Raw genomic sequence first — 24613 nt, forward strand, 5'->3', positions numbered from 1 at the left:
CTTTAACCTGGGGCATAGGATTTGACAACAATCCCAGGGGTGCAAAGGCTCCCTGGCCTCATCGGCTGTTCCTCGTAGCTCAGAACCACTGTGGGCTCGGCATAAACCCAAGGCCAAGCTCTCCCCAGAGCGCCAGCTGCAGGAGGGCACCCCTTTCTGTGGGTGGCATTCAAGGTTGTTGCCAGGGTGCCCAGAACAGTGTCCGAGGAGCAGGCCTGGGTCACCGTTTAGAGGGGCAGCCATGGGGAGGGAAGAAGGATGGGGGGCACCTGTCCCCGCAGCCATTGGGAGGGAAGGAAGGATGGGGGGGCACCTGTCCCCGCAGCCATTGGGAGGGAAGGAAGGATGGGGGGCACCTGTCCCCGCAGCCATTGGGAGGGAAGGAAGGATAGGGGGCACCTGTCCCCGCAGCCATGGGGAGGGAAGGAAGGATGGAGGGGCACCTGTCCCCGCAGCCATTGGGAGGGAAGGAAGGATGGAGGGGCACCTGTCCCCGCAGCCATTGGGAGGGAAGGAAGGATGGGGGGGCACCTGTCCCCGCAGCCATGGGGAGGGAAGGAAGGATGGGGGGGCACCTGTCCCCGCAGCCATGGGGAGGGAAGGAAGGATGGGGGGGCACCTGTCCCCCGGCCCCAGGGCTGAGCCCCGCCGCCTCACCTGGCCCAGCTGCTCGCACGCGGTCTGGTATTCGGCCCGCTGGCACAGGTCTTTCACGCGCTGGTACTTGGGCAGGAAGTTCTCCTGGGCGTCCGCCTTGTCACTGTCCCTCTTGTGGAGCAGCTTGCTGTGGGGCAGAGAACGGGACCCAGGGCTGGTCTCGGCTCTGGAGGAGCGCGTGGCCTGCCTACAAGTGTGGTGCCACCACGAGCGTGCAGGTCCAGCCTGGCCATGTCTCCTGATCGTTAGGAGACTTAAGAAGTGGGGATTTTTACAAGAAACCTCCCAAACTGCACGCGTTGGCAATAAACGGACACTGTGCAGGCAGCACCAAACGTGTGGCCTCCGAACGCAAACCCTGTGCCCACCACAGGCCAGCGGGTGCTCTCACGTCCGGGGCCGTGGGCACCGTGGGAAGGGATGGTGGTAACAGTAGTCCCCCGCCTCCCCGACAGTGACCTTTCACACCATGGCTGCCCGGGAGGTGGCAGTTGTGGGGGGACCTGTGTGCTGCTTGGCTCAAATGCCCTGGGTGGTTCCTCAGGACCCAGCACTCACCCTCTCTCCACCAGGAAGGAGTCCCGCCAGACCCTCATCTTCTTTTTCAAGTGAAACCTGGGGGGAAAGCACACCTCCATCTTCTCATCAATGTGGGGGCTCACATATCCCTCCGCCCCCTTCTCCCAGAAGCAGAGCCGGCCTTGGTTCCCAACCAGCACAGACCCTGGGGTCCCAGGGGAAGACGGGTGAGCGGGGATGGGAAAGGCTCTGTAAGGCTTTGATGCCACACCCTCCCAGGCGGAAGCTACACTCAGTGTCCGTCTCTGTGCCTCCCAGGAAGTCCAACGACTTCCTCTCAGGCAGCACCAGTGGCGAGGCGGCCTGACGGGGTGGCTTGCATTGCGTTTTGGAGGATTCCCTCCTGTGACCCCCCGTGGTTGGATTTGGGTAAGTTAACTGCACTTCATTCTGGTCACTCTGGTTTCCATTTCCCAGACGGGCTCAGGCCAAGGCAGCTTCCATCCTGCACTGACCCCCAGGTGCCCTGCTCCTCACACCTCCCAGTTCACACCCATACCGCTTGGAAGGCCTCACGGTGGGCGGCAGGCTCAGCAGAGGCGGCCCCCTGCAGTGCGGTCCATGTGGAGGGACAGTGTTCATCCAGGTTGCAATCGCCGGCTCCCTGGGGCCATGCGCCCGGTGGACGTTACAGTTTTGGCCACCAGGTGTCGCTGCTGCCACAGCAGTGGCTACGTGCCCCTGCTTTCCTCTCCCCAACAGGCTCAACTCACCTTCCCAGGTGCCCAAGTTTTGCTCCCCATCCCTGTTCCCTTTCCGCCTCGGGGACACCTGGGAACATGCCCATCCCGCCGTAGGCATTAACGGCACGGAGCATGGCGACTGGGAGTGCAGCCTCCAGTCTGGGGTCTGAAAGCTGGAGTGGGAGCCAGACCTGCCCAGAGACCTCCGACAAGTCACGTAACCTCTCGGACCCAGTGTCCAATTGGCAAAAGGGCATCGCATAAAGCCCCCTCACTGGTTATGAAGAGCAGAATGATGAAATCCCATGCAAAGCACTGGCACACGGCCTGGCTACAGAAGTGCCGCATGAGTGTCAATTCCTGTTTCCTGTTTCACACACATGTAGGGTCTGCAACTGGTCCATATTCCAGATGGGAAGCCGGAATCTTAGAGGGACATCCTTCTCTCCCAGGCAGGGAAGTGGCGGGGGTGGGGAACCCTGGAACCCCAGCTCCTGACTCTTGGAGAAGTCCCGCCACCAGACCCACACGGTTTGGCCACAAGTTTGCGCAGGGGTTTGGGGGAGACCAGCGCCCCTTTCCCCTCCTCACCGATTCATGGGCCTCTCTGTGTCCAGCAGCTTCAGGATGGATTTCCCATCCATGTCCGAGGGGATGTCCAGCCCTGCGATGTCCAGGATGGTGGGAGCCAGGTCGATGTTGAGGACGATGTGGGGGTTCCTTGGGGAGGCAGGGAGACCAGACTTGGCCACCTGAGCAGGGGTGGCCAGCCTCCCTCACTCAGAGAGGGGCAGCTGAGGGGTGGAGGTGGCCAGGGACTGGGGCCCTGAAGGTAGGAAGCTGGGACTGTGCCGCTCCCTGAATCTCAGCCCTCAGTGCTCCCCTCTGTGGCCCGATTCACCTGAACCCCGCCTCCCCCTTACCTCTGTGCCCCAGACACACACAGGGGCTGGATTCACAGGCCACACCTGGCTGTTTCTTCTGCCAGGAACGCCCTCTCTGTTCCCAACATCTGAACAAAAGGCACCCCCCTTTAAGAGCTACCCCAAACCTGGGGCCTTCCCCTGGACCCTTCTCTGAACCTGAGGTCAACACTGCTCCAGTGCTGTCCCTGACAGGCACAGTCTGGCCTCAGGGCCTTTGCTCTTGCCAGAATGTTCTTTCTCCAGATGTCAGCACAGCACTTCCCTCTCTCCCTTTAGCTCCAGAAGAACCCTGTGACAGACTCTACGTGGCCCCGTGACCCCCACCCCTGGTGTTTACACCTGTGGCCGAGCCAACAGAATACAGCAAGGGTGGCTGGTGTCATTCCATGCGTACATCATGCGCTCCGTGACTCTGGCTAGCCGCGTCTCCCTCACCTCCTACTGCAGGAGCGAGCTGCCATGGAGCCGCCCCCAGCAAGGACACTGGGGAACAGTCTGGGGGGAAGGCTGTGAGCTCACGCCCTCCGCTTGCACTTGCACAACCCGGAAGCGAGGAAGTGGGACACGTGACAGTCATCCTCGGGCTTCTGTTCAAACCACTGTTTGGTTCCGTCAGCCAGATGGCTGCAAGTCACGGTGACTCTGCCCCACACAGAAACGCCCGAGAATGAAGCCAATTCACATAAAATAGGGCCGACAGATGGAAAAGGAGAGCTTCCTGCCGTGACGTGGGACTGCTGGATCCAGCCATGCCTGAAGCCAGAGCTGGCCTTGGGCTTCCTGGCTACTGCAGTCACTGCATTCCTCTGGTCTTACTTTGTCTCACCCAGTTTGATGGCCACCGCTGCTGGCGACCACAGGAGTCCAGGCTGACAGATACACTGTGTGTCCCGCCCCAAACCTGACATTACTCCCCCGTTGCGTCCACGTGGGATTGTGGTTTCGGGTCCCTTGAACCAGGTCGCAGACTCTGAGGCCAACCAAGCCCGTAATGCCAGTGCCCAAGAGCCTTAGCAGGCCACATGCTTCCTATTCACAGGGCGGCCCGAGGTTTCTGAGGGGGAGGGTGTATGGGGTGGCAGGCAGGAGCACAGGCTCCTGGCTTCAGTTCCCAGCTCCTTCCCTTACATGTGAGCCCGGGCAATGGAACCTCGGGGCCTCGGCTTCCTGAGGCGTAACAGGGATCAGAACAGCATCTACCTCCCAGGGTTGCTGTTATGCTTCAAGGAACACGTGGTGTAAGTGCTTAGCCCTGGGCCCGAGGAATGAGCGCTCCATAAACACAGCTATTGCTGTTATAGCTACGATGACAGGTGGGCACCCCGACACCAGAGACGGGAGTGATGTGATGAGGTCGGCCGAGGAAGAGGGATGAGGCTGGCCCGCCTCTGGGAACTGTCCCCAGGCGTCCATGGTGGCGGGACGTCTCGGTCCCTGCAGGGCGAGGCCCGCACCCTTCAGGAGGAATTCCGCAGCGAGCCCGGTCAGTGCCGTGGGGTCCTGTCCGGGCTCCGGGCTCAGATGGAAGTAGGACCAAGTAAGTGACTTAATGGCAGTTTATCTGCATCTCAAAGAGCCATTCGAGTTGGTGTCATGAGGTCCCTGTGGATCCGAGGAGGCTGCTGCTGAGGGTCCCGGCCTCCCCCTGCCCAGACGTGGCGTTTCTGGCTGGCAGAACGGGCCATCCCAAAGGCTGACCCACGGAGAAGGCTGGCTGAGGGCCATGTGGTCCCCGAGGAAGGATGGAAGGGGAGCCAGTTTACCTGTGCTGCGGCCTGAGCGGTTCAGCCGATCGTACCACACCCCCATCCCTTCACCCCGGTGCAGGATTCCTCCCGACATCCACCAGCCCCGGGGGCTCCCAGCCAGACAGAAAGCAAGGCGGCATTCCCACCGCTGGCGGCACACGGGCCAGCTCCCCGCTTCCCTGGCACACTGCCCGCCACAAACATTCTGTTTTCACAGGTGCTAACGGCTCCTGGCCTCTCCTTCCCTAACAGGCCATACAACGCGTCAAAATCTGCCCTAAGTGACACGATCAATGTTTCACCTGGCACCGAGGCTCACCTGCCAGACGGGAGCCACCGGGGGCGTGGTCGGGGCCGCACGGTTGAATGCCTGCCTCTTGTCTATCTGGGTGTCAGCGGAGCCTCGAGGCCTCCCTGGGACTTGGGAGCAGTGGGGGCAGGGGTGGGGGGCACTTACAGCGAGCCGGCCTCCACGTTGGGGCCTCGTACGTAGAACGGGACCCTGATGTCAAACTCGTATGGCATGGACTTCCCCTTCACCAGGCCGAACTGGCCGATGTGGTAGCCGTGGTCGGCGGTGTACACGAGGTAGGTGTTGTCCAGCTCGCCTGTCTCCACCAGCATGTTGTAGATCTGAGACACAGGCGAGCAGGTGAGGGGCCCCGCCCGCTGTCCCCCAGGCAGCAGGGTCTTAGGTCTCAGGCCCTTCCCTCCCCTGCTTCGGGGCCTCCCTCAGCCAGCACCTCTCAGCAGACCCGAGGCTGTGCCATTTATAGCTGCAGCCTCCCCACCGCCCGTCATTTTCTGTCCCCTTACTTTTCTTCACAGGGCTCCTCACCTTCTATCTCTTCTACTTATTTGGGGGTTATTTGGGACACACAACCCCCAAATAAGTAGAAGAGACAGAAGCGCCATCAGAGCGGGGACTTCTGTTACTCACAAATGCTGATGAATGAATGAATGAATGAATGAATGAATGAATGAATGGAGTTGGACTGTGGCCGTGGCAGGAGTCTGTGATCCGCCACGGTGTGTCCAGCAGAGCTTTCTGTGACGCCGCAATGTTAATTTCTGTCCTGTCCACCAGCCACGGGTGGCTATCGGGCACCTGAAACGTGGCTAGTGTGATTGAGGAACTGAATTTTAATTGTATTGTACTTTAATGAGATTTAAATAGCCATGGATAAATCGAGTATGTGCCCTACATCCACACGGTGGAATATTATTCAGCAGTAAAAAGGAATGACGTTCCGATAGTACCACCATGTGGATGAACACTGAAACATCACGCCAGTCACAGAAGAGCCAATGTTGTGTGAATCCAGTCCTACGAAATGTCCAGAAGCGGCAAATCCATGGATACAGAGCAGACTGCTGGCTGCCAAGGACGAAGGGTGAGGGGGTGTCAGCGGTGGTGGCTGAGGGCGGGGGGTTCCTTTCTGGGGTAATGAAAATGTCCTAAAGTGGACTGTGGTACTGACCATCCAAGTTTGCAAATACGTTAAAACCACTGAACTACACACTTCAACGGGGTGAGCTGTATGGTGTGTGAACGGTGTCTCAATAAAGCTGTGAGGAAAATGGCAGTAGCCCCACATGCTGAACAGAGCAGAGGGCGGAAAGGACGTCTCTCAGCCGCTCCCGGGCCTGGGCAGGGCCTTGGTTCCGCCTCTTCTCCCATTCCTCTCCAGCGGATGACCCTCGGGGACGGGGAAGGGCAGGGAGGGTCAGCCGGAAGGGGGTGCGGGGGGTGGCGGCCTACCGTCTCCATGGAGTCGTCCACGGACATGAGGGTCTGCAGGCGCTTCCGCTGGAGCATGTTGGTGAATTCCATGTGGATGGGCTTCATGGGCCCCGTGTAGCGCATGATCCAGTGCTTGTCGGGGTTGGGTGCGTAGTTGTAGCTTGGCGTGCTGGCGGGCAGACACACACGCAGTGGTCAGGCGGGGGTGTGGGGGGGTGCTGGGCCGCTTGCCCTGAGCTGTCTGCAGCCCAGCACGAAACACCCCTGCACCTGGGGGAAGTGGACGCTGGTGTCAGGGACTCTGCTAAATGTCAGGTCGGCCTTTCTCCTATGTGGGGGCGCCACGTGGGAAGACCTCAGGAGGTCTAGCGTCAAATAGTGTGGAGCCACAGACTCAGGAAGGCCCTCCCATTCCGGCTGTCGGCACACCCACACATCAAGGCCAAGTGTCCGTCTGGTGTCAGTCTTCCCTTAACACCTGTCTGGAATCTGCTCATTTCCCTTTTTCCAGCAGGAGAGAGGCTCCGTGCGAGCCTCCAGCAGGCACAGTACCCAATTCTCATCCACCAGGACGGCATTTCCTTTCCAGTTACCTTGGGTAGATGGCAAGCGACAGCTGTCACGGTTAAGGCGCGGTGACCGAGTTTCCTTTTGCAATGGATTTTGGTTCAGAAAGGGAAGCTGATTAAAGACTAGGTGAATAACAGGCATGCACGTGTGGCCAGCGCTGTGAGGACAGTGCCTGAACGTGTGCATTTGGGACAACCACACTCTGTGACGCAGTGTCCCCGTTATGCCTCCCTTTGGTCAGCTCTCCCATTTACAAGAGGCACGGAGGGCCAGAGAAGTCTGGGTCCTGCTGGTGGGCTGGGTGGGTGGAATCAGCTTCCCTTTTTTGAGAATGAGGAGGCCCAGGGAGGGGACTACCTGGCCAGAGGTGGAGCTCCAGGAGCGGGTCAGGTGGGCCAACAAGCTGTTATCAGACACCCTCCCTGCCCCGCCCCCCGCCCCCAGGCCTGACTGTGGACCCTTACTTTGAGCAAAACTTCAGCCAAGAAATTCCCACTGGGAGAAGATATTTGCCAATGTTATCACCGATAAGGGTTTAATCTCTAACATTTACAGGGAACTCATACAACTTAACAAGAGATAAGATAAACCAATCAAAAAATGGGCAAGGGAGTTGTGCGGTTCTGCACGCGAGTCTGCATGCCAGTTTGCACGCAGCAGCGGAAAAAAAATGGAGGTCTCCGCTTCAACCCCACCCGCAGCCTCAACCACAACTCCAGCCTCGACCTCAGCAACCCGGCCGCACTGGAGCAGCTGGATAAAAAGCAGACCAGAAAGGCGGTGGAAGCTCTGTTGGCACATTCCAGGTCCAGGAAAAACGCGAATGGATTGCTTTTGAATGAGAATGAAAATTTCTTTTTAATGGTGCTATTGTGGAAAATTCCAAGTAAAGAACTGAGGGTCAGACTGTCCTTGCCTCATGGTATTCGGTCAGATTTAGCAGATACCTGTTTATTTACTAAGGACGAACCCAATGTAACTCCTGAAAAGACAGAACATTTTTATAAGAAGCTTCTAAACAAGCATGGAATAAAAACCATTTCTCAGATGATCCCCCTCCGAACTTTAAAAAGGGAGTATAAAGCCTATGAGGCCACGCTCCGCCTCCTGGGTAGTTTCGACTTGTTCCTTTCTGATGCAAGAATCCGGGGGCTCTTACCCTCACACCTCGGGAGACATTTCCATAAGAGAAAGGAAGTTCCAATACCTGTAAATCTTAAAGCCAAGAATCTTTCCAAAGAGATCAACTCCTCAATAGGTGGACTGTCTTAAACATCTCTAAAAGTGGTTCTTGCAGCACTATCCGCATTGGTCACACTGGAATGCGGGTTCAGCACATCACCCAGAACACGGTTGCTGTCACGAAAAAGCTTTCACAGAAATTGCCAGAGAAGTGGGAGAGTGTGAAACTCTTGTACGTGAAAACTGAAGAGATCAGTTGCCCTTCCTATCTTTTCTTCATTTGTCAGCAGTTGGGATGAAGCTGAAGGAGTGAACATTTCTAGTCTGAAGAAACAAGAAGCAAAGAAATTACAAAAACAAAAAGAGCATAAAAAGAAACAAAAGGAGAAGAAAAGAAACAAAGCCTACGAAACAGGGCAGAAAGTCTCCATCAGCCCTCCCTACAGAGGAGACAGCCCCCAAAACTTGTGGTTCTCCAGTGAAGGGCCCTGGACCCCAGAAGAAAGAGACCCCTCAGCCCGAGAAGAAAGAGACCTGCAGAATAAAAGCCCAAAATAAAGTGCACGTTGAATCTGAAGAAGAAATTCCATTACTGGTCCCAGTAGGAGAAACTCCTGCCAAAGAAAACGTAGACGTGCAAAAACACGCCACAGGAGAGGAGTCTGCAGTAAAGAGTCCGAGTTCCAACCCACCTCGTGGGAAGGAGAGAAAGGCCTTTCCGGCTTCGGAGATGCCGAAAGCACCGGAGCCCAAGACCCCAGGTAAAGGCCAGGGAAGAAGCCAAGAGTCAAAGAAGAAGTGGAGAAGCAAAGAAACTCTCCTTTGGGGAAAAAAGACCCAAAACAGGCGCCCAAAAAGCCAGAGGCCAAGTTCTTCACTACAGCTAATAAATCTGCAAAAGAAGCTTCCCACACCCCCAAACCACGGCCCCCCAAACCCAAAGTGCCCCAGCTGACCTCAATTCAGTGACTTGACCAGGAGGAAACATCGGAGCTGCCTGGAAAGCTTTTGAAAAATACCCAGGTGCTGACCCCTGTCACAACCTTCTCCGAGAGTGAGACCTGCTTAAAACCTCACAAGTGATTCTGATGTATCGTGGGTATAAGAACCAGTAGTTTGAATCCATTTTTTAAATTGTTCTTTCATGTATTAGCTAATAGAAATGACAGTGCTTTTATTAAAGTGTAACATTTGCTTCTGAGTAAACTATTCCGTAAAAAAAAAAAAAAAAAAATGGGCAAGGGACCTAAATAGACACTTCCATACAGAAGGCCAAGAGACATATGAAAACATGCTCAAAGTCACTAATTATCCGAGAGATGCAAATCAAAACAACAATGCAGTACCATCTCACACCTGTCAGAATGGCTACCATCAACAAATCAACAGACGACAAGTGCTGGCGAGGATGCAGAGAAAAAGGAACCCTCTTGCACTGCTGGTGGGAATGCAGACTGGTGCAGCCACTGTGGAGAACAGTATGGAGTTTCCTCAAAAAACTAAAAATGGAGCTCCCATTTGACCCAGTAATCCCACTCCTAGGAATATATCCCAAGAAACCAGAAACACCAATCAGAAAGGATATATGCACCCCTATGTTCATAGCAGCACAATTCACCATAGCTAAAATTTGGAAACAGCCTAAGTGCCCATCAGCAGATGGATTAAAAAACTGTGGTACATCTACACAATGGAATACTACGCTGCTGTAAAAATAAGGAATTCTTACCATTTATAACAGCATGGATGGAACTGGAGAGCATTATGCTAAGCGAAATAAGTCAGTCAGAGAAAGATAAATATCACATGATCTCACTCATTTGTGGAACATAATGAACAACATAAACTGATGAACAAAAACAGATCCAGAGACAGAGAAGCATCCATCAGACCGTCAAACCTCAGAGGGAATGTAGGGGAGGGGGGGGGGTAAGGGGGAGAGATCAACCAAAGGACTTGTATGCATGCATATAAGCCTAACCAATGGACACAGACACCAGGGGGGTGAGGGCATGAGTGGGGGGTTGGGGGGGGCAATGGGGAGATAAGGACACATATGTAATACCTTAATCAATAAAGAAAAAACAACAGCAAGGAAATATACACAATATTCAAACTTTAAAATATATATTTATCAAGCATGTACTTGAGAAGAGATAGATGATAGATGGCTTCTTTAAAACAAATTTATGTGCAAAGATTCAAAATAAAAAATTAGAAGCAACACAAAATATTAAAAAAAGAAGAAAAAAAAAAGAAATTCCCATAGGGATTAGGCAGCACAGACACCCAGGCCTGTTCGGTCTGGGGCCTCGAAGTTTGCAGATGATTCCAGTAATATATTCCTCTGTCCCAGACCTAGACCTCCCCCTCCCCTCCCCTCACCTCTCCCCAGGATCTGAGCTGCTGAAAACCCCACCCACACATGGGTATTCCAGGTGGGGCCATTGAGAGAGTGCTCTATGTAAACCCCACACACAGTGGGTGTCCCTTGAACTGAGGGCACTCAGTCCTCCCAGATCATGCCCCTCCCCAGGCAAAGTTGTGCACGAAGGTTGAGTTTCCAGGGCTTGAAGACAAAAGGCTTTTCAAAATGGCAATTAAGGGGCAAAGTGTTGCTGGGGGGTAGAGTGGGGGAAGGCAAACAGGTCTGGTCAGAAACTGAGCTCCCTTCCCCACAGACCACACCACCACACCAGATCGATGGACAGCCCCCTGCACATCAGGATGTGCTGGGGCAGAGGGAACAGCGCTGCGCTGGGCGGCCTGACATTGTGGAGCCGGTTGCTATGCAGAGCGGGTGAGTCACAGGCTCCAGATTCCCGCTGGACTTCCCTTTCAGCTCCTGGCCCGTCTCCTGCCGCTAAATCCAACCCGGCCCAAGGCCCCTTTGATGAGGAGCGCGGCTGCGCCCCTGCGGGCTAGCCTGGGGCCTGACCTGCGTGTAGAACATTCCCAGGAACAAGCTCCCCTCCACCCTCCAAGGAGCTGGAGGAAGGCGGCCGGGGCTGCACAGAGCCGCTCTCAGAGCTGCTGGGCGTGTGGGAAACCGTCCCCGCAGGCCCCTGGGGCCGCATTCCGGGAGGCAGTTTTGAGCAATCACCCCCCTCCTGCCCTGAATCTATCAGGCTGGTGTCTGTCCTGGAGACCAGCGAGGGGCGTTTGTCGGGAGTCTGTGGAGGCTGAATCCAAAGCCCTTTCTCTGAAGCAGAGGCTGCAGAGCCCGGGCCCGCCAGGCCAGCAGAGTCCAGGCTCCCTCAGAGACCCAGCGGCTACTGCACGGAGCTGCCACCCTCACCTCCCCGAGAATCCCAGGAATGCCTGGGTGTGCAGAGCGGGGCCTCAGGGAGGGGCCCCCCTCTGCTGGGGGCGGTGGGAGGGTGACTGCCCTGCAGCCCCTCCCCCCCCCCCCCCCCCCCCCGCCCAGGCTGGGAGCCAGCCTGGCTCCCATGGGTTAGAAAAGGAGGCCCATGAACCCACAACCAGAGGCCACACTTGAAACACAGCTCGGGGGCTGGTGTCTGTGTGCGTGCACCTGTGTGCGTGTTTGCGTTTCTGTGTGTGCATGCCTGATGGTGGTATCTCTTTGTCTTCGCATGTTTGTGTGTGTGAGTCCGTTGGGTATCTGTCTTTGTGTGTCTGTATCTGTATCCCTGTGCAGATCTTTAACTGTGTGCTTCTGTGTCTTCGTGTTTGTATCTGTCTGTGTCTGTATGCGTCTGTGTATCTTTGTGTGTTTGTGTGTACAGGTTTGTGTGTGCACCTGTGTAACTGTGTGTCTGTATCTTTGCATGTGTATTTGTGTCTGATCTGTATCTGTGTTTGTGTGCTCACATTTTGTATGTGTTGTGTCCGTGTGTGCATATCTGTTTGTACCTTTGCGGCTGTGCTTGGGAGGGAAGGGGGACAACATGGCAGCAAGAGCGTTTCTCAGCCCCCAGGCTCAATGGGAGTCTGCGGCGCCTCCTGGTGGGAAGGTCTGGAACTCCGACCCAACCTGCAGGGCTCTATCCCCCTACCGCCCGACACTCATAACTAAACATCCAGCTGCAGAACTTTCTGGTTTTGTTTTAGGAATGATTATACCCCAGAGATAAGAGAGCCTTCCAAACACACCCCTAATAAGGCGAGGGGGTTCTCTGGGTAAGTCATAGCAGGCGCTGCTCATGTTCAATTTCTGTGATTTTCATTTCAAAGGGAAAATAAATGAGCAGGCAATGTCAAACAATCTCCTCAACACCAGGGCTGCTGGGGGGCGGGAAGGGGAGCTGCCAGCACCTTTAAAGGAGAAGCCACAGAAGCAAAGTGGACCCTCCCATCCCACGGCTTCTCCCTTAGGTGGGACTGAGCTGGCCACATGCCCCTCCTGCCAAGGAGAGCGGTGAGTGGGGTGGGTGGAGTGTGCTGGGGAGGCAGTGCTGCCCTCTAGGGATGAGGGCAGCTCATCCCCTATCAAACCCTCCTCCCCAGAGCCCAGGGGACAGAGATTCCCACACCTCTGGGTTCCCACACCCCTGACTGCCTCTGGGTGCTGTCGGAAAGCAGCTACAGAGGGCCCGAGGGGAGCCACGCATTCTGAGTGCAGGGAACATGAAACAGCAACATGCCCTGTCCATGTCGCCCAATGTCACAGCGAGGGCTGCTGCGTGTCTCCGCTAAGTGGGAGGTGGCCTGAGGCAGGAGGATTGCTGGCCAGCTGGAGGGAGGAGGACGGGAGGGTGAGCGAGAGGTGGGAGGTGGGAGTGGGGGCTGGGTGTGGGTCCTGCCGCTGCCACTGACCAGCTGGGCCACCTGAGGGAAGTGACCTCACCTCTCTGTGCCTCTGGTTCCTGGCCTACAAGATGGGACACCACCTGTGACTGAGACACAGCCTCCAAGAGAGCCCTCCACGCCCCCTTCCTGGCAGTCACACGGCAGGAGCGTGTCTGTGGTCACAGCCTGTGGCAGAGTGACGGTGCCACCTGAGATTAGGTCATGAGACGCCGACGTCCACCTCAGCCGCCCCACCACCTCCCCATCCACCTGTTTCTCCGGAGGAAGCCCTGCTGCTCTGCCGTGAGGGGCGGTCGAGGAGCCGCCATGGGGGTGACCCAGGCAGCCTCAGGCGCTGCAGCCCCCTCATCAGAACTGAGTGGAGCCTGAGCCAGAACCTCCCCAAAGGCCACCCCGTCACCTGACTCCCAGACTCTGTGAGCCAGCACACCGGCTGGAGGTGCTGGATTTCAGGGGAATTTGTTAACTGACATATCAAGGCTCCCTGTGAAGATGCAGTGACTTGGTGCGTTAAAGGCTCAGCATCGAGCCTGCCACGTGGCCGATGCTCAATAAAGGCGGCGGATGCCCTGACCCGTTTGGCTCAGTGGATAGAGTGTTGGCCTGTGGACTCAAGGGTCCCGGGTTCGATTCCGGTCAAGGGCATGTACCTTGGTTGCGGGCACATCCCCAGTGGGGGGTGTGCAGGAGGCAGCTGATCGATGTTTCTCTCTCATCGATGTTTCTAGCTCTCTATCCCTCTCCCTTCCTCTCTGTAAAAAAATCAATAAAATATATAAAAAAAAAAATAAATAAAGGCGGCGGAGACACTGCAAGTCCGACGAAGCTATGGACCCCTTCCCCAAAGGAGGTTTTGAAATGGACAGGATTACAAAGGAAACCCGTTCCACTGAAGTGCAGTTCTAGCCACAGACCTGCCGTGGGAGGACGTGGGTCCCAAGCTGACAGCCTGCCACTTTGGATGTGAGTCCCACTTTCCCTGCAGAGAGCGGGTTCCTGGGTCGTCAGCCCAGCCTGTCCCTGCCGTTCATGACGGTGGCCCTCCCACCGCCCACCCGCCAGGGCCCTGCGGCAGGTGCTGCTTACATGTGCTGGGACGCGTTGGGGAAGAGGCGTGAGTACTGGGGGGCTGAGTCCTCGGGGCCGTGGGGGGCTGCGTGGCTGATGACCATGAGGACGGGCCTGTGCGGGTACATCTTCTTGGACGTGCGGAAGAAGCTCACGCTGTCGTTGGTGATGAGGTCTGTCAGGTAATCCTGGGGAGACACGGGAGAACGCATGAGGAGCCCAATATGCATACTGAGCACCCGCTGTGTGCCAGGCACCGTGCTGGGCACCGGGACACAGCAGAGCCAAACTAGTCGGCCACTGCCCTAGGGGGCTGACCGTCTCGGGAGCAGACAGGTAATATGTCAGCAAAAACCAGGGAAGTCAAATGGTGCTGTGCACAATGGAGAGACGCTTAGGGAGGATGGGCGAGAAACTGCAATTTGTCCTTCACTCGTGACAGCTATTGAAACAGTAACAGCTCATTGCACGGAGTGCTGTGGCGTGCCAGGAGCCGCCGTGTTTCCTTGGATTCGCCTGTTGAATTCTTATACATCCACAGGAAGCGTGTGTGACGCGAGCCCTGTTTTCCAGAACAGGAAATGAAAGCACGGAGAAGTTATGTGACGCAACGTCACACACGGGGCAATGTTGCGACCAGGCCTCCCTAGCCTGAGTCTTCCCAGCATTTCTGGAGGACTGCAGGTAGGAGCAGATGAGCAAGTAAACAAAGAACCAAGGCAGTGACAGGGAGTGACAGATGACAGAAGTAAGACAAGATAGGCCAATGAGTAACTGGGGGCTGGGGTGGAGGGGCACACGTTAGCTGGGGCAGTCCAGGAGGGCCTCTCTGAGGAGGTGGCATCGGAGCTGAGACCTGAGTGATGAGAAGGAGACAGGCCTGGGAAGATCTCTATCATCGGGGTTCACCTGAGCTGCTGGAATCCTTAGGGGAGCTTTACCGATGCCGGAGCCCACTCCCAGAGTTTCTGGTTCAATTGTTCAGCCTGGACATCGGACTTTTTAAAAGCTTCCCGGGGGGTTCCAATGTGCAGCCAGGATTGAGAACCTGATCTAGGGAAGAGTTCCAGGCAGAGGGAACAGCCAATGCGAGGGCTCAGAGGCAGGAACGAGCTCGCCTCGTGTGTGAGAACAGAAAGAGGATGGGCAGGGGCAATGCAGGGATGCGCCCGGGAGCAGCTCTGAGGCATGCGCAGTGAGACCCGCTTCGGTCCTGGGTGGCAGGAGAGAAGAGCTGGAGGCACAGTGACGGGGGCCTTCCAAGCTCGGCCAAGGAGGTGCGATGCGTCTCAACACTTCTTGAACTTGGCCTTTAGCTGATCTTTAGCCGATCTCTCTGGAAGGTACTGAGTTCATGAAATTTGCCCACTGCTTCCTAGGAAGCAGCTCTGTCCAAAATGGTCACTTTCAAAAAGGGATACTATTTGAGAGGGAAAAAAACGTGACTCAACGGCTTCACCTTTGACCCCCGAGTTGGACTGTGTGATAGACACCCCCCCCCCTCCCCGGTGTCCGCAGACAGGTGCCCGCAGGGACACCTGCACTACACCCGCGCACAAGGCCAGCCACCGAAGGGTCGTCGATCAAGCAGTGCGCAGTGAAGGGAAGGCGACTAAGGGCACACACTGTGGTCCTGCTGTGCGGGCTGCGCAGACATGAGAGGCAGCTGACCGGCAGTCCCCGAGCTGGAGCGCTGTCCGGACACACTGTTAGGAGAAAGCCCCAAACCAGGGAGACCCCATCTTTGCGGGAAGAAGGGAGGAAGGCAGAGCGGTGGGAGAAGCCAAACCCGACCTTCGCAGGCACCGAGGAGGGACCCTGAAGGGCAGTCCTCCAAGCGCTAACGGGGACTGTGAGAAACGAGCGAAGCGGGGCAGCCACTGGCCACTTGAGGTGCTTTTCCTTGAATCCTTTTTGTGATTAATCTGAGGAGCACAAGGGGGTTTTGTAAGGGGCCTGCAGAAGCTGTTACATCAAACTGATGCTACATCGATCGGAGAAGTGCTGGTCTAGTTGTGGAACGTGATCTAAAGGTGTTAGAAAGCCCTGGAATGACAAAGGCAACCAACCGTGGATCTAAAAATGGTGCAAAGCTCGTGGGTGAAAAGGAGAGGTCGGACCCCAACAGGAAGTCAACAGTCAGTGCCCCTGAGGATGAATCCAGAGACGCAGTGAGATCCAGGGGGCCACCAGCTTGGCTTGCTGCCTCCGGCCAGTGGGGTGGGTGGGAGAAGGGCTGAGGATCCATCATAACCCACCATCACTGTTTGGTTCTGGAACTACAGGCCTGAGCCAGAGCCAATGGGATGCAATGAGACTGTGGGAATCCTGGGAGGGAGACTCCCACGCTTGCAGCTGGGCAGGAGGCTGAGAGGACGGCTGTATTGCTACTAGGAGGGGAGCGAGAGCGTCCATCTGTGAATGGGGTCGAAGAGAAGAAGAGAGAGCTTAGAGGGGAGAGAAACCACTGCCTGGAGATGCTGGGGCCCCTGGCTCCGGCTCTGTCCAATGCTATTACTGCTGGATCCATTCAGTATGTTTCCTCTTTAACTGAGCCCTTCTGAGTTACCTGTCACCAACAACTGAAAGAGGACAGTCTGGTTCAAGAAAGGGTAAATCCTGCCATTTAGGGCAATCCAGGAAGACTTCCTGGAAGAGAAGGTAGGTAAGACTTGGATAAATTCAGGGCAGGAAAGCACTAGCAAAGATTTTCAGGTCGTTGTAATAACCGGCCAGCTAGGTATGGTTGAAATAGCTAGTCCTGGGGATGACAAAATAGGAGACATGGCTATTGTGTTTGTGTATGTACATGCGCGTGCGCACACACACACACGTGTGTTTCTATACTGTGGTGTGGCTCACCCTTGGATACCCAGCACCTGGCACAGAGCCTGGCACAGAGAAGGCTCTCAATAAATAGTTCTTGAGGGAACAAATGAATAATGTAATCAAATTCAACTAGTCCACTCACCTTATGTGATTGTTGTGAAGATTAGAGATACACATGAAACACCCCGCACAGCTCCTGGGCCATCGCAGGTACACGTTATTAATGATGCAAGGGACCATTTCCCAGATTTGGGAACTGAGGCTCTTCGGAGCAGGCAGCACAGCCAAAGGCACATAACACACATCAAGACTGGGCTCTGAACCCAAGTCCACGGACTGCAGGTGTGACTCCCTGCATCGTCCTGGAGGGCGCGGGCAGAACAGTGCGGTGGCTGCAGAGCTTACCTTGGAGTAGTCAGAGCCATGCTTCTCCTTCATCCCGTTCCGACAGAGCGTGTAGTTATAAAAGCGGGAGTTTTTAAGGAGGCCGACCCACTCCTTCCAGCCCGGTGGCACGTAGGAGCCATTGTACTCATTCAGGTACTTCCCGAAGAAAGCTGGAGGGGAGGAGGGACAGGAGGCCACGTGAGAGAGCAGTGAGCAAAGCCTCACCTAGGCACCGCCCCCCTTCCTGCGCTCCAGGCCTGAAAACAGCCCCGTCCTCGGAGCCTGGGGCCCGAAGGGAGCGAGTGATGTCTGTGCCCCCTTCTGAACATTTTTTATGTGCATAAAACAGAATATACAGGACAACAGAGAAAACCAATTATTCTGAAATAGTTACCAACAAATTAAAATATTTTACCATAGAATCAAAGGTGTCTTTAAAAATGATTTTTAACGAAGGCAGTAAAAGCAAGACATTGTGGAGAGGGATAATTTCAGAGTAACGATGCATGGACAGCTTTAGAGTAGCTAAGGTTAAGAAATGGACAACAACAAGTGTTGGCGGGGATGCAGAGCAACGGGAACTTGCATGTACTGCGGGCAGGTGTGTAAGCTGGTCCCACTGCCGGAAGGACGGTTTGGTGGCGTTGGCTAGCCTTGACCATATTTATTCCTCCTGCAGTTCAAATCCTGGGTATTTACTCAACAGAACTGCGTTCCTTCACCACGGCCCTCAGAAAGAGGCCCACGCCCTCCAGCCTCGCCTGCGTCAGATTCATCCAAGTGCCATTTTGGCTTCCATTTGCCGACTCCTAAGTTTTATTTTCAACGGGTTCAGAACTTCAACAAGGAAGAAGGTGAAATTTAATAAGACCCCTCACAGATCCCTGTCACTTTCTGTTCACGGTGGTGATGTAAACGTTTGCCTTTGAAATATAGGAAGTAAAAAGAATGAAACAGTTGAGAGAAAAATACTAAGTGAACAACAGAGACTGTGTGCCCAGACATGGTAAAAATCAATATATCCATTTAACAGCTATTTACTAAACACCCATGGAATGCCAGGAGTCGTCCTAGGCCTGGAAACACAGCAGTGAGTGAGCCCAACAGGATCCTTGCCCTCACGGGGCTGACGTCTAAGTAGAGGGCTGTGACAAATAAAGATGGTGTTGCTGGTGAGAACAGCAATGAAGAAAATAGCCCGGCCGGGGTGGCTCAGTGGTTGAGCATCAACCTATGATCCAGGAGGTCATGGTTCAAGTCCCCATCAGGGCACATGCCCAGATGTCAGGCTCAATCTCCAGTGGGGGGCGTGCAGGAGGCAGCTGATCCATGATTCTCTCATCATTGATGTTTCTCTCTCCCTCTCTGAAGGAAACAACAACATGTTAAAAAGAAGAAAGAAAATAAAGGATGACGACGTGACAAAGTGACAGAGGCAGAGATGGACCCCTGGAGGCACCACTGGGCCAGGTGGTCAGGGGAGGCCTCTGGGAGGGATGATGAACATGAGTCAGAGCGAATACAGGAAAACAAGGAAAACTGCTTCCGGCAGAGGCAACAGCAAGGGCAAAGGTCCTGAGGCAGGAGGAAGCTTGGGGCATGGGAAGAATCCCAGGAGGCGAGGGAGGGAGGGAGGGAGGGAGGGAGGGAGGGAGAAAGGGGATGACGTTATAGGTGGTGGGGCCGGTGGGGCAGGGCCCTGGACTCCACACGAGAAGCAACAGGAAGCATGATGGGGATACTTAAAGCGGAGCACACGTCCTCTGAAATATTACACGCCCGACTTGGCACTCTGTCCATCTTCCTGGGAACAGGCCGCAGCTTTTGACATATTCCGGAAGGAACCCAGGGGCACGAGAATGTAAGAAGCGCAGAACCTCACTGTTGTGAACGCAGCCCTGGAGACAGGGCTTGCTGAGTTCTCCCCCAGGACTCCCACGTCCCTGGCTTGGAATCTACTGGTTTGTTCCTGAAGATTTGGGCCAAGGTCTTTCTGATAAGTGTGCAGTGTGGAATGCTAATAAGCTTAACTCCTTGGCCTGGCTGGTGAGATAACGCTTTCTTGGGGGTGGGAAGTGGGGTACCTTCGGAAGCCCACCCCGGCCTATTATCGTCCAATGCCATGGGTGTCAAAGTGTCCGGAGCTGTTTCCTCTGCTAGAATCTCCTCTTTCACATCTCTCCCTTCTCTCCAACCCTCAACCCTGAAAAAACCCAGAAAGAGTTTATTATTCAGGCCCCACAAGGCCCTAGCAAACAGGGCTTCAGTCACAAGCTTTTAGTGCCAAATTAGATTTTGTTCTCATTTGATTAGATTTCCCCAAGGCAGTTTTTAAAATGGTTATTCTGGCACCAGATGAGGTGGGACAAGCAAATCAGTGTGGGCCCCAGGGCTGCGGGCGGGGACAGAGCCAGGAGAGTGAGCAGGAATGAAAATCAAGAGGAAGAATACAGTCCGTGTCGTGGCTGATGTCACTGAGCTTTCCCTGTGAGGATGGTGCCGAAGGAAGAGCGAACTGGGGGCTGGCGTGGGGGGTGGAGCAACTTGGCAGGCAGCTTAAGAGGAATGAAATGCCTGGCCCAGCCAGCAAAGGCCACTGACAATGTGCTGGCTGCCGGCTGCCCCTGGGAAGCAGGGCTGGCATCAAAGGAAAAGACGGGGGGAGCAGGTACTGGGTGCCAGGCACTGGGGCGGGGGGGGGGGGGCATTTACACCTGGCTGTGGAGACTTTTGTTTGGCCTGCCTGGTCCTGACTGTGATCCTCTGGGAACCATCACTTCTTACGTACACATGTGCTGATCTTAATTCAGCCTGACCAATCAGAGCACCACATTCCCCTGACTACTGCCATTGGTTCACCACAGGCATGTGACCCAAGGTGGGCCAATGAGACTCAGCCCCTCAGCAGATTTTTAAAGAGCTGCTGGCAGAGAGACATTCTTCATAGGGCTTGCTGCTGCTTGGGATCATCTTGCCACTAAGAGGGGAGAGTCTGAGTTTGAAGCTACATGGAAGACAGTGCAGAGGTGAGAGCTGGAGAGAGAGAGAGAGAGAGAGAGAGAGAGAGAGAGAGAGAGAGAGAGAGAGAGAGAGAGGAAGCAGACTCTGAACAGGGCCAGGGCTGGGAGGGGCTCCACCGTGCGAAGGAATGACACCACAGAGCGGACGGCAATGACGACAGGAAGAGGAGCAGCCCATTCCAGGCCGCCCTCACTTTGCAGGTTCTGATGTGCACACGTCAGGTTGCACAGTTCAGTTCAAGACCAGTTCCCCACAGCACGGTTCCCACGTGGCCACCACCGTAGGTTCACTGTGATGACGTAAAGTACACCCTTCGCAACTGGCTCTGCAGCCACAGAGCGACGTGTACGTAACACATGGGCATCGTGATCAGCGGCCAATCGCGGCGCTTCTTGCAAAGCCAGCCAGGCACACCACGTGCTGTTCAGTTCACGCACAGGCAGCAAGGCCTCCTTGTCTCCCAGGGATACAGCTACGAGACGGCTTCGCAGAAGTGGATTTTCAGAGGAGAGAACTGGCCACAGAGATCAAAGTGCAGCACAAAAGCCAGAAGTCAGGATGCTGAAACGGAGACCGGAGTCGCACGTCCTGCAGTTGAGGAGAAATGGAGCCGCCCATGGGAATGAGGACACTCGCTCGCGGGAAACTCTAGGTAAGCGGCCAGCGGAACGTCGTCGAAGGCGAACTTAATCATCGACATAAATGAGGACAAGTGGCTGTGATGAAAATGACGGGGAATCCCAGAGGAAGTGACGCTGGCAAAAACACTTTCCATTTTAAAGGGGCCCTTGGAGGTATTTCACAACATGGCAAGCTGCGCGTTCCTTCGTGGGCGAGTCGAGTCGTTGAATCTCTGGACACCTCAGTTTATCCCTTTTTAAAATGGGGGATAATAACAGGACTTACCTCGTGGGGTGGTTATGAGAACAATGTTTGTGAACGGCTGCCCACTCAGGGCTACAGTTTCACTGTCACCAATGGGTCCCCTTTCTAGCCACTCCCTCTCCTCCTCCCCGCTCTGAGGGGATTAACCCCTAAATCCTTTCGAAAGACTCCCTCCTGGTCCTGCAGGCCCGTGCAGGACGCTCTTGGTTGGAAAGCTGTGAGCTGCTTCCCTCCTGGCCACTGCGCTCCCATCTGTCTGAGTTAAGTGCTGCGGGGAACCATTCAGAGTCTGAGGGGAGAGCCAGGCCCTTCTGTTCTCTCCCCCAGCCCTGAATCTAACTGAAATTGCCTCATAATAATCGCATTTGTGGTCGGTAAAAGCTGTGTCTTGCTGCGGCCGGGGACTGAGAGGAGGCAGTCCTGACACAGGAGGCAGATAGACAGAGGATCATGTTGGATATGGGAGGAGGGAGATGGAGGGTTTTGGCAACTGGACTCTACAAGAATGCCAGGCTCATTTCTCGGTGCTGGTGAACAGGCTGGGCCAGTGTGGGGGACACTGTGTTTGGCACCTGCGGGCAGCCGTTCCCCTTCCCCTGGGGAGCAGAGGTGATGTGGGAGAGCGGCCGACAGCATGTCTGAAGCCAGACTATCTGGGTTTTTTTTTTTTTTTAATATATTTTATTGATTTTTTACAGAGAGGAAGGGAGAGGGATAGAGAGTTAGAAACATCGATGAGAGAGAAGCATCGATCAGCTGCCTCCTGCACACCTCCCACGGGGGATGTGCCCGCAACCAAGGTACATGCCCTTGACCGGAATCAAACCTGGGACCTTTCAGTCCGCAGGCCGACGCTCTATCCACTGAGCCAAACCGGTTAGGGCCAGACTATCTGGGTTTGAACCCTGGTCTGCCACCTCCTACCCAGGGGACCCCAGGCAAGGGCCCTCACCCCTCTGAGCCTCCGAGGGCAACATGACAGCAAGCCACTGCCTGCTGTGATGTAAAGTGGAGGAAGCACCGCGAATCAGTGCCTGGCACAGCCTAAGTGCCCCTCAAGGGGCAGCCAACGGGGCCAGCGGCACCCAGCGCCTTACAGGGGAGCTGTCTCTCCCCCAGGGCCATCTGGGTGGAACTGTGAATAAGGCTGTTTTAAGAACATTGGCGTCTCTCAGCACACACTCATCCCACGCCTTCTCCACCCACATCCTGCATAGAGATAATCGATAGATAACCAAGAGCTGAAATATTCCAGAGCTGACTGGTTGAATCATGCTATATTTCATGATTTCTACTTACATATAAATGTTGCATTGAATACTTATTCATTTTGATTTGGCAATTTCCCCCACATTTTGGAGCTAATATACCAATATATACACATGCATGAATATACAGATACACAGACAGACACATAAACACTTTCTTTCAGGTAATTTCTAAAAAAATCACACCCACTGCACCCGTTTCCTCCCAAATACAAAGGTCCTGTCAGTCAAAGTGCTCTTCTCCACCCACAGGGTGTGTGTGTGTGTGTGACTGAGCTCAGCCAATCACACTCTACCCTGGGACTTTGAATCCTGAGCTAGGAAACTCACAGGTGGAAAAAGGGGTTGGAGTTTTGTAAGAGCCCCTGATGTGACAGTCGCTCAAAAGCTGGAACCCTCAGATCTGGTGATTGAAAATCTAAATGAAAGAGGCAAGGCCATCAATGTGATGGAGTCTGGAGAGAGAGAGAGAAACGCATCTTGCTGTTTCATCCTCATTTCCTTGCTCAAAATGGAAATGGATGCCACCTAGACTTTGCCTTCCACGTGCCTTCCCTCTGACTTTTCATAACCTAGTCACCCCCAAATGGCGAGAAGGAACCTTCTGGACCCAAGACCCTCCTGCCAAACCCATTCAATGGGGTTTCCAGAGTCAGAGAGCCAGGGTCCGAGCCCTGCTGCTCACTGTGCCTCAGTGACTTCACCTGTAAAATGGGAGCAGTGACGAATGAGATCGCGTCTGGCACAGAGTAAGAATGCCGAGGGAAAGAAAGGGAAAGAACTGTACGTTTCCAAATATAGCCGGCTTTCCTTTTCCAGGGAGGGGAGGAAAACGCGAGTCTCTGGAGAAAGGAAAATGGTTGTTAGAAACCAGATGTGACGCCGGCTGAGAAAACGACACGGCCCCTCTGAGACCGCAGTAATGAGCTCGGGAGGGATGTTTATGCTGCGCAAAGAAATCGGCTGAGCGTGACACTCGGCTATTAGCAGAGGGGCCGGAGCGCAGAGCAGGGCCAACGACAATAAACAGTGTTTGCCTAAGCAATTCGGAAAGGTCAGCGCAGCGCGGAGTGGGGCGCCGAGAGCCCAGCTCCCCCGAGGTGACGGCTCGTTTCACAGCCAGGAGTCCGGACAGACAGGAGAGGTCTCTGCCCTTCGTGGCACCTTTTAAAGCCTCACCGTCTGGGTGCCTCTTCCACACGTTCTGCCATTTCCGGGTATCGTTTGGACTGTTACAAACTGAGTGTTCTTCTTCAGCTCCATTCATCCTGAAGCCAAATCGGCATTTCAAACTGGACTCCGGATCGGTCCCCGTGAACCTGCTTCTCCCAGCCTTCCTGTGGCTGCCACGGGCTCGGCCATACCTCCCTCCCCCATCACGTCCACTGATGACATGTCATAGCAGCTCTACCCTCAGAACACACTCAGGCTAGCACTTAGCACATCTCACCGTGACCAGCCTGGTCCAAGCCACCACCTTCTCTCACTGAACCTTGCAGGAGCTTCCTCCCTGGTCCTCCTGCCCTCAAGTGTCCAGAAAGATTTTGTTAAATCCCAAGCCACAGCGTTGCTCAAAACCTTTCAGTAGCTCTGCATCACACTTGAGCTTAAATCCGGAGTCCTCGTGGTGGCCTGCAAGGTCCCAGGTGACCCACCTTTTGCCCCTGACCTGGCCTCGCTCCCCTGCTTTGCGCTGGTCCGTGCTGCGCCAGCCGCAGTGGCCTCCTTCCCAGCCCCTGAAGCTCATTTCTGCCCCCGGGCCTTAGCCCTTGCTGTCCCTCTGAAGGAACCATCTCCCTCAGATACTGTCATGGACTGCTTCCTCACCTTCCCCACATATCTGCTCAAATGCTACCTTGTTGGGTTACGTGCCTACCCATCCTATTAAAATGGCCTCCCCGCCCGACTCTCCCTCTTCTCCTGTTTCTCTCCAGTGTTTAGCACCACCTGACAAATGTGTCCGTCTTCCGGTTTCCAGCACCTGCCTGCCCAGCTAGACCACCAGCTCCTGAGGGCAGAGGCTTCTGTGTGCCTTGTTCCCGCCGCCCCTGTATCTAGAACAGGGCTTGGCAAGCAGTAGGTCCTCAACAGATGTTTGCGGGATAGATGAGTCAATGACTGAACCAATGAACAGCCAGGGATGGGAGGCCCGCGGGGTCACGTCTGGCTGGGGGAACACTCAGGGCACACTGTCTTTGGTGAAAGAACAGGTAGAATGTGAAACTGCTGTCCTCCTGCGTGGCTTTGTGGCACCTGGTAGGCTGCATCTGGATCTGTTTAACCCACAGGGGAT

The 24613-nt window shown here is 55.0% G+C and overlaps 1 protein-coding gene and 1 pseudogene across 4 annotated transcripts in view; one reads left to right on the plus strand and one right to left on the minus strand.

The window, feature by feature from the left end:
- The window catches only part of SULF2 (sulfatase 2), a 102223-nt gene that overhangs the window by 11995 nt on the left and 65615 nt on the right, over positions 1 to 24613 (minus strand). For all 3 annotated transcript variants that reach the window (XM_080685557.1, XM_080685556.1, XM_080685555.1), the window contains exons 4-10: positions 17165 to 17316; positions 13949 to 14118; positions 6356 to 6506; positions 5051 to 5226; positions 2511 to 2639; positions 1216 to 1272; positions 658 to 784 (exon numbers count right to left, since the gene is read on the minus strand). In XM_080685557.1, coding sequence (XP_080541683.1) covers positions 658 to 784; positions 1216 to 1272; positions 2511 to 2639; positions 5051 to 5226; positions 6356 to 6506; positions 13949 to 14118; positions 17165 to 17316 — 962 coding nt within the window. The remainder of the gene's footprint in view (positions 1 to 657; positions 785 to 1215; positions 1273 to 2510; positions 2640 to 5050; positions 5227 to 6355; positions 6507 to 13948; positions 14119 to 17164; positions 17317 to 24613) is intronic.
- On the plus strand, positions 7578 to 9058 carry LOC308255810 (ribosomal L1 domain-containing protein 1-like; annotated as a pseudogene). The gene has a single exon. The product of its transcript is annotated as a ribosomal L1 domain-containing protein 1-like (transcript).

This window comes from Plecotus auritus (genome assembly GCF_963455305.1).
Source record: "Plecotus auritus genome assembly, chromosome: 8".
Lineage (NCBI taxonomy): Eukaryota > Metazoa > Chordata > Mammalia > Chiroptera > Vespertilionidae > Plecotus > Plecotus auritus.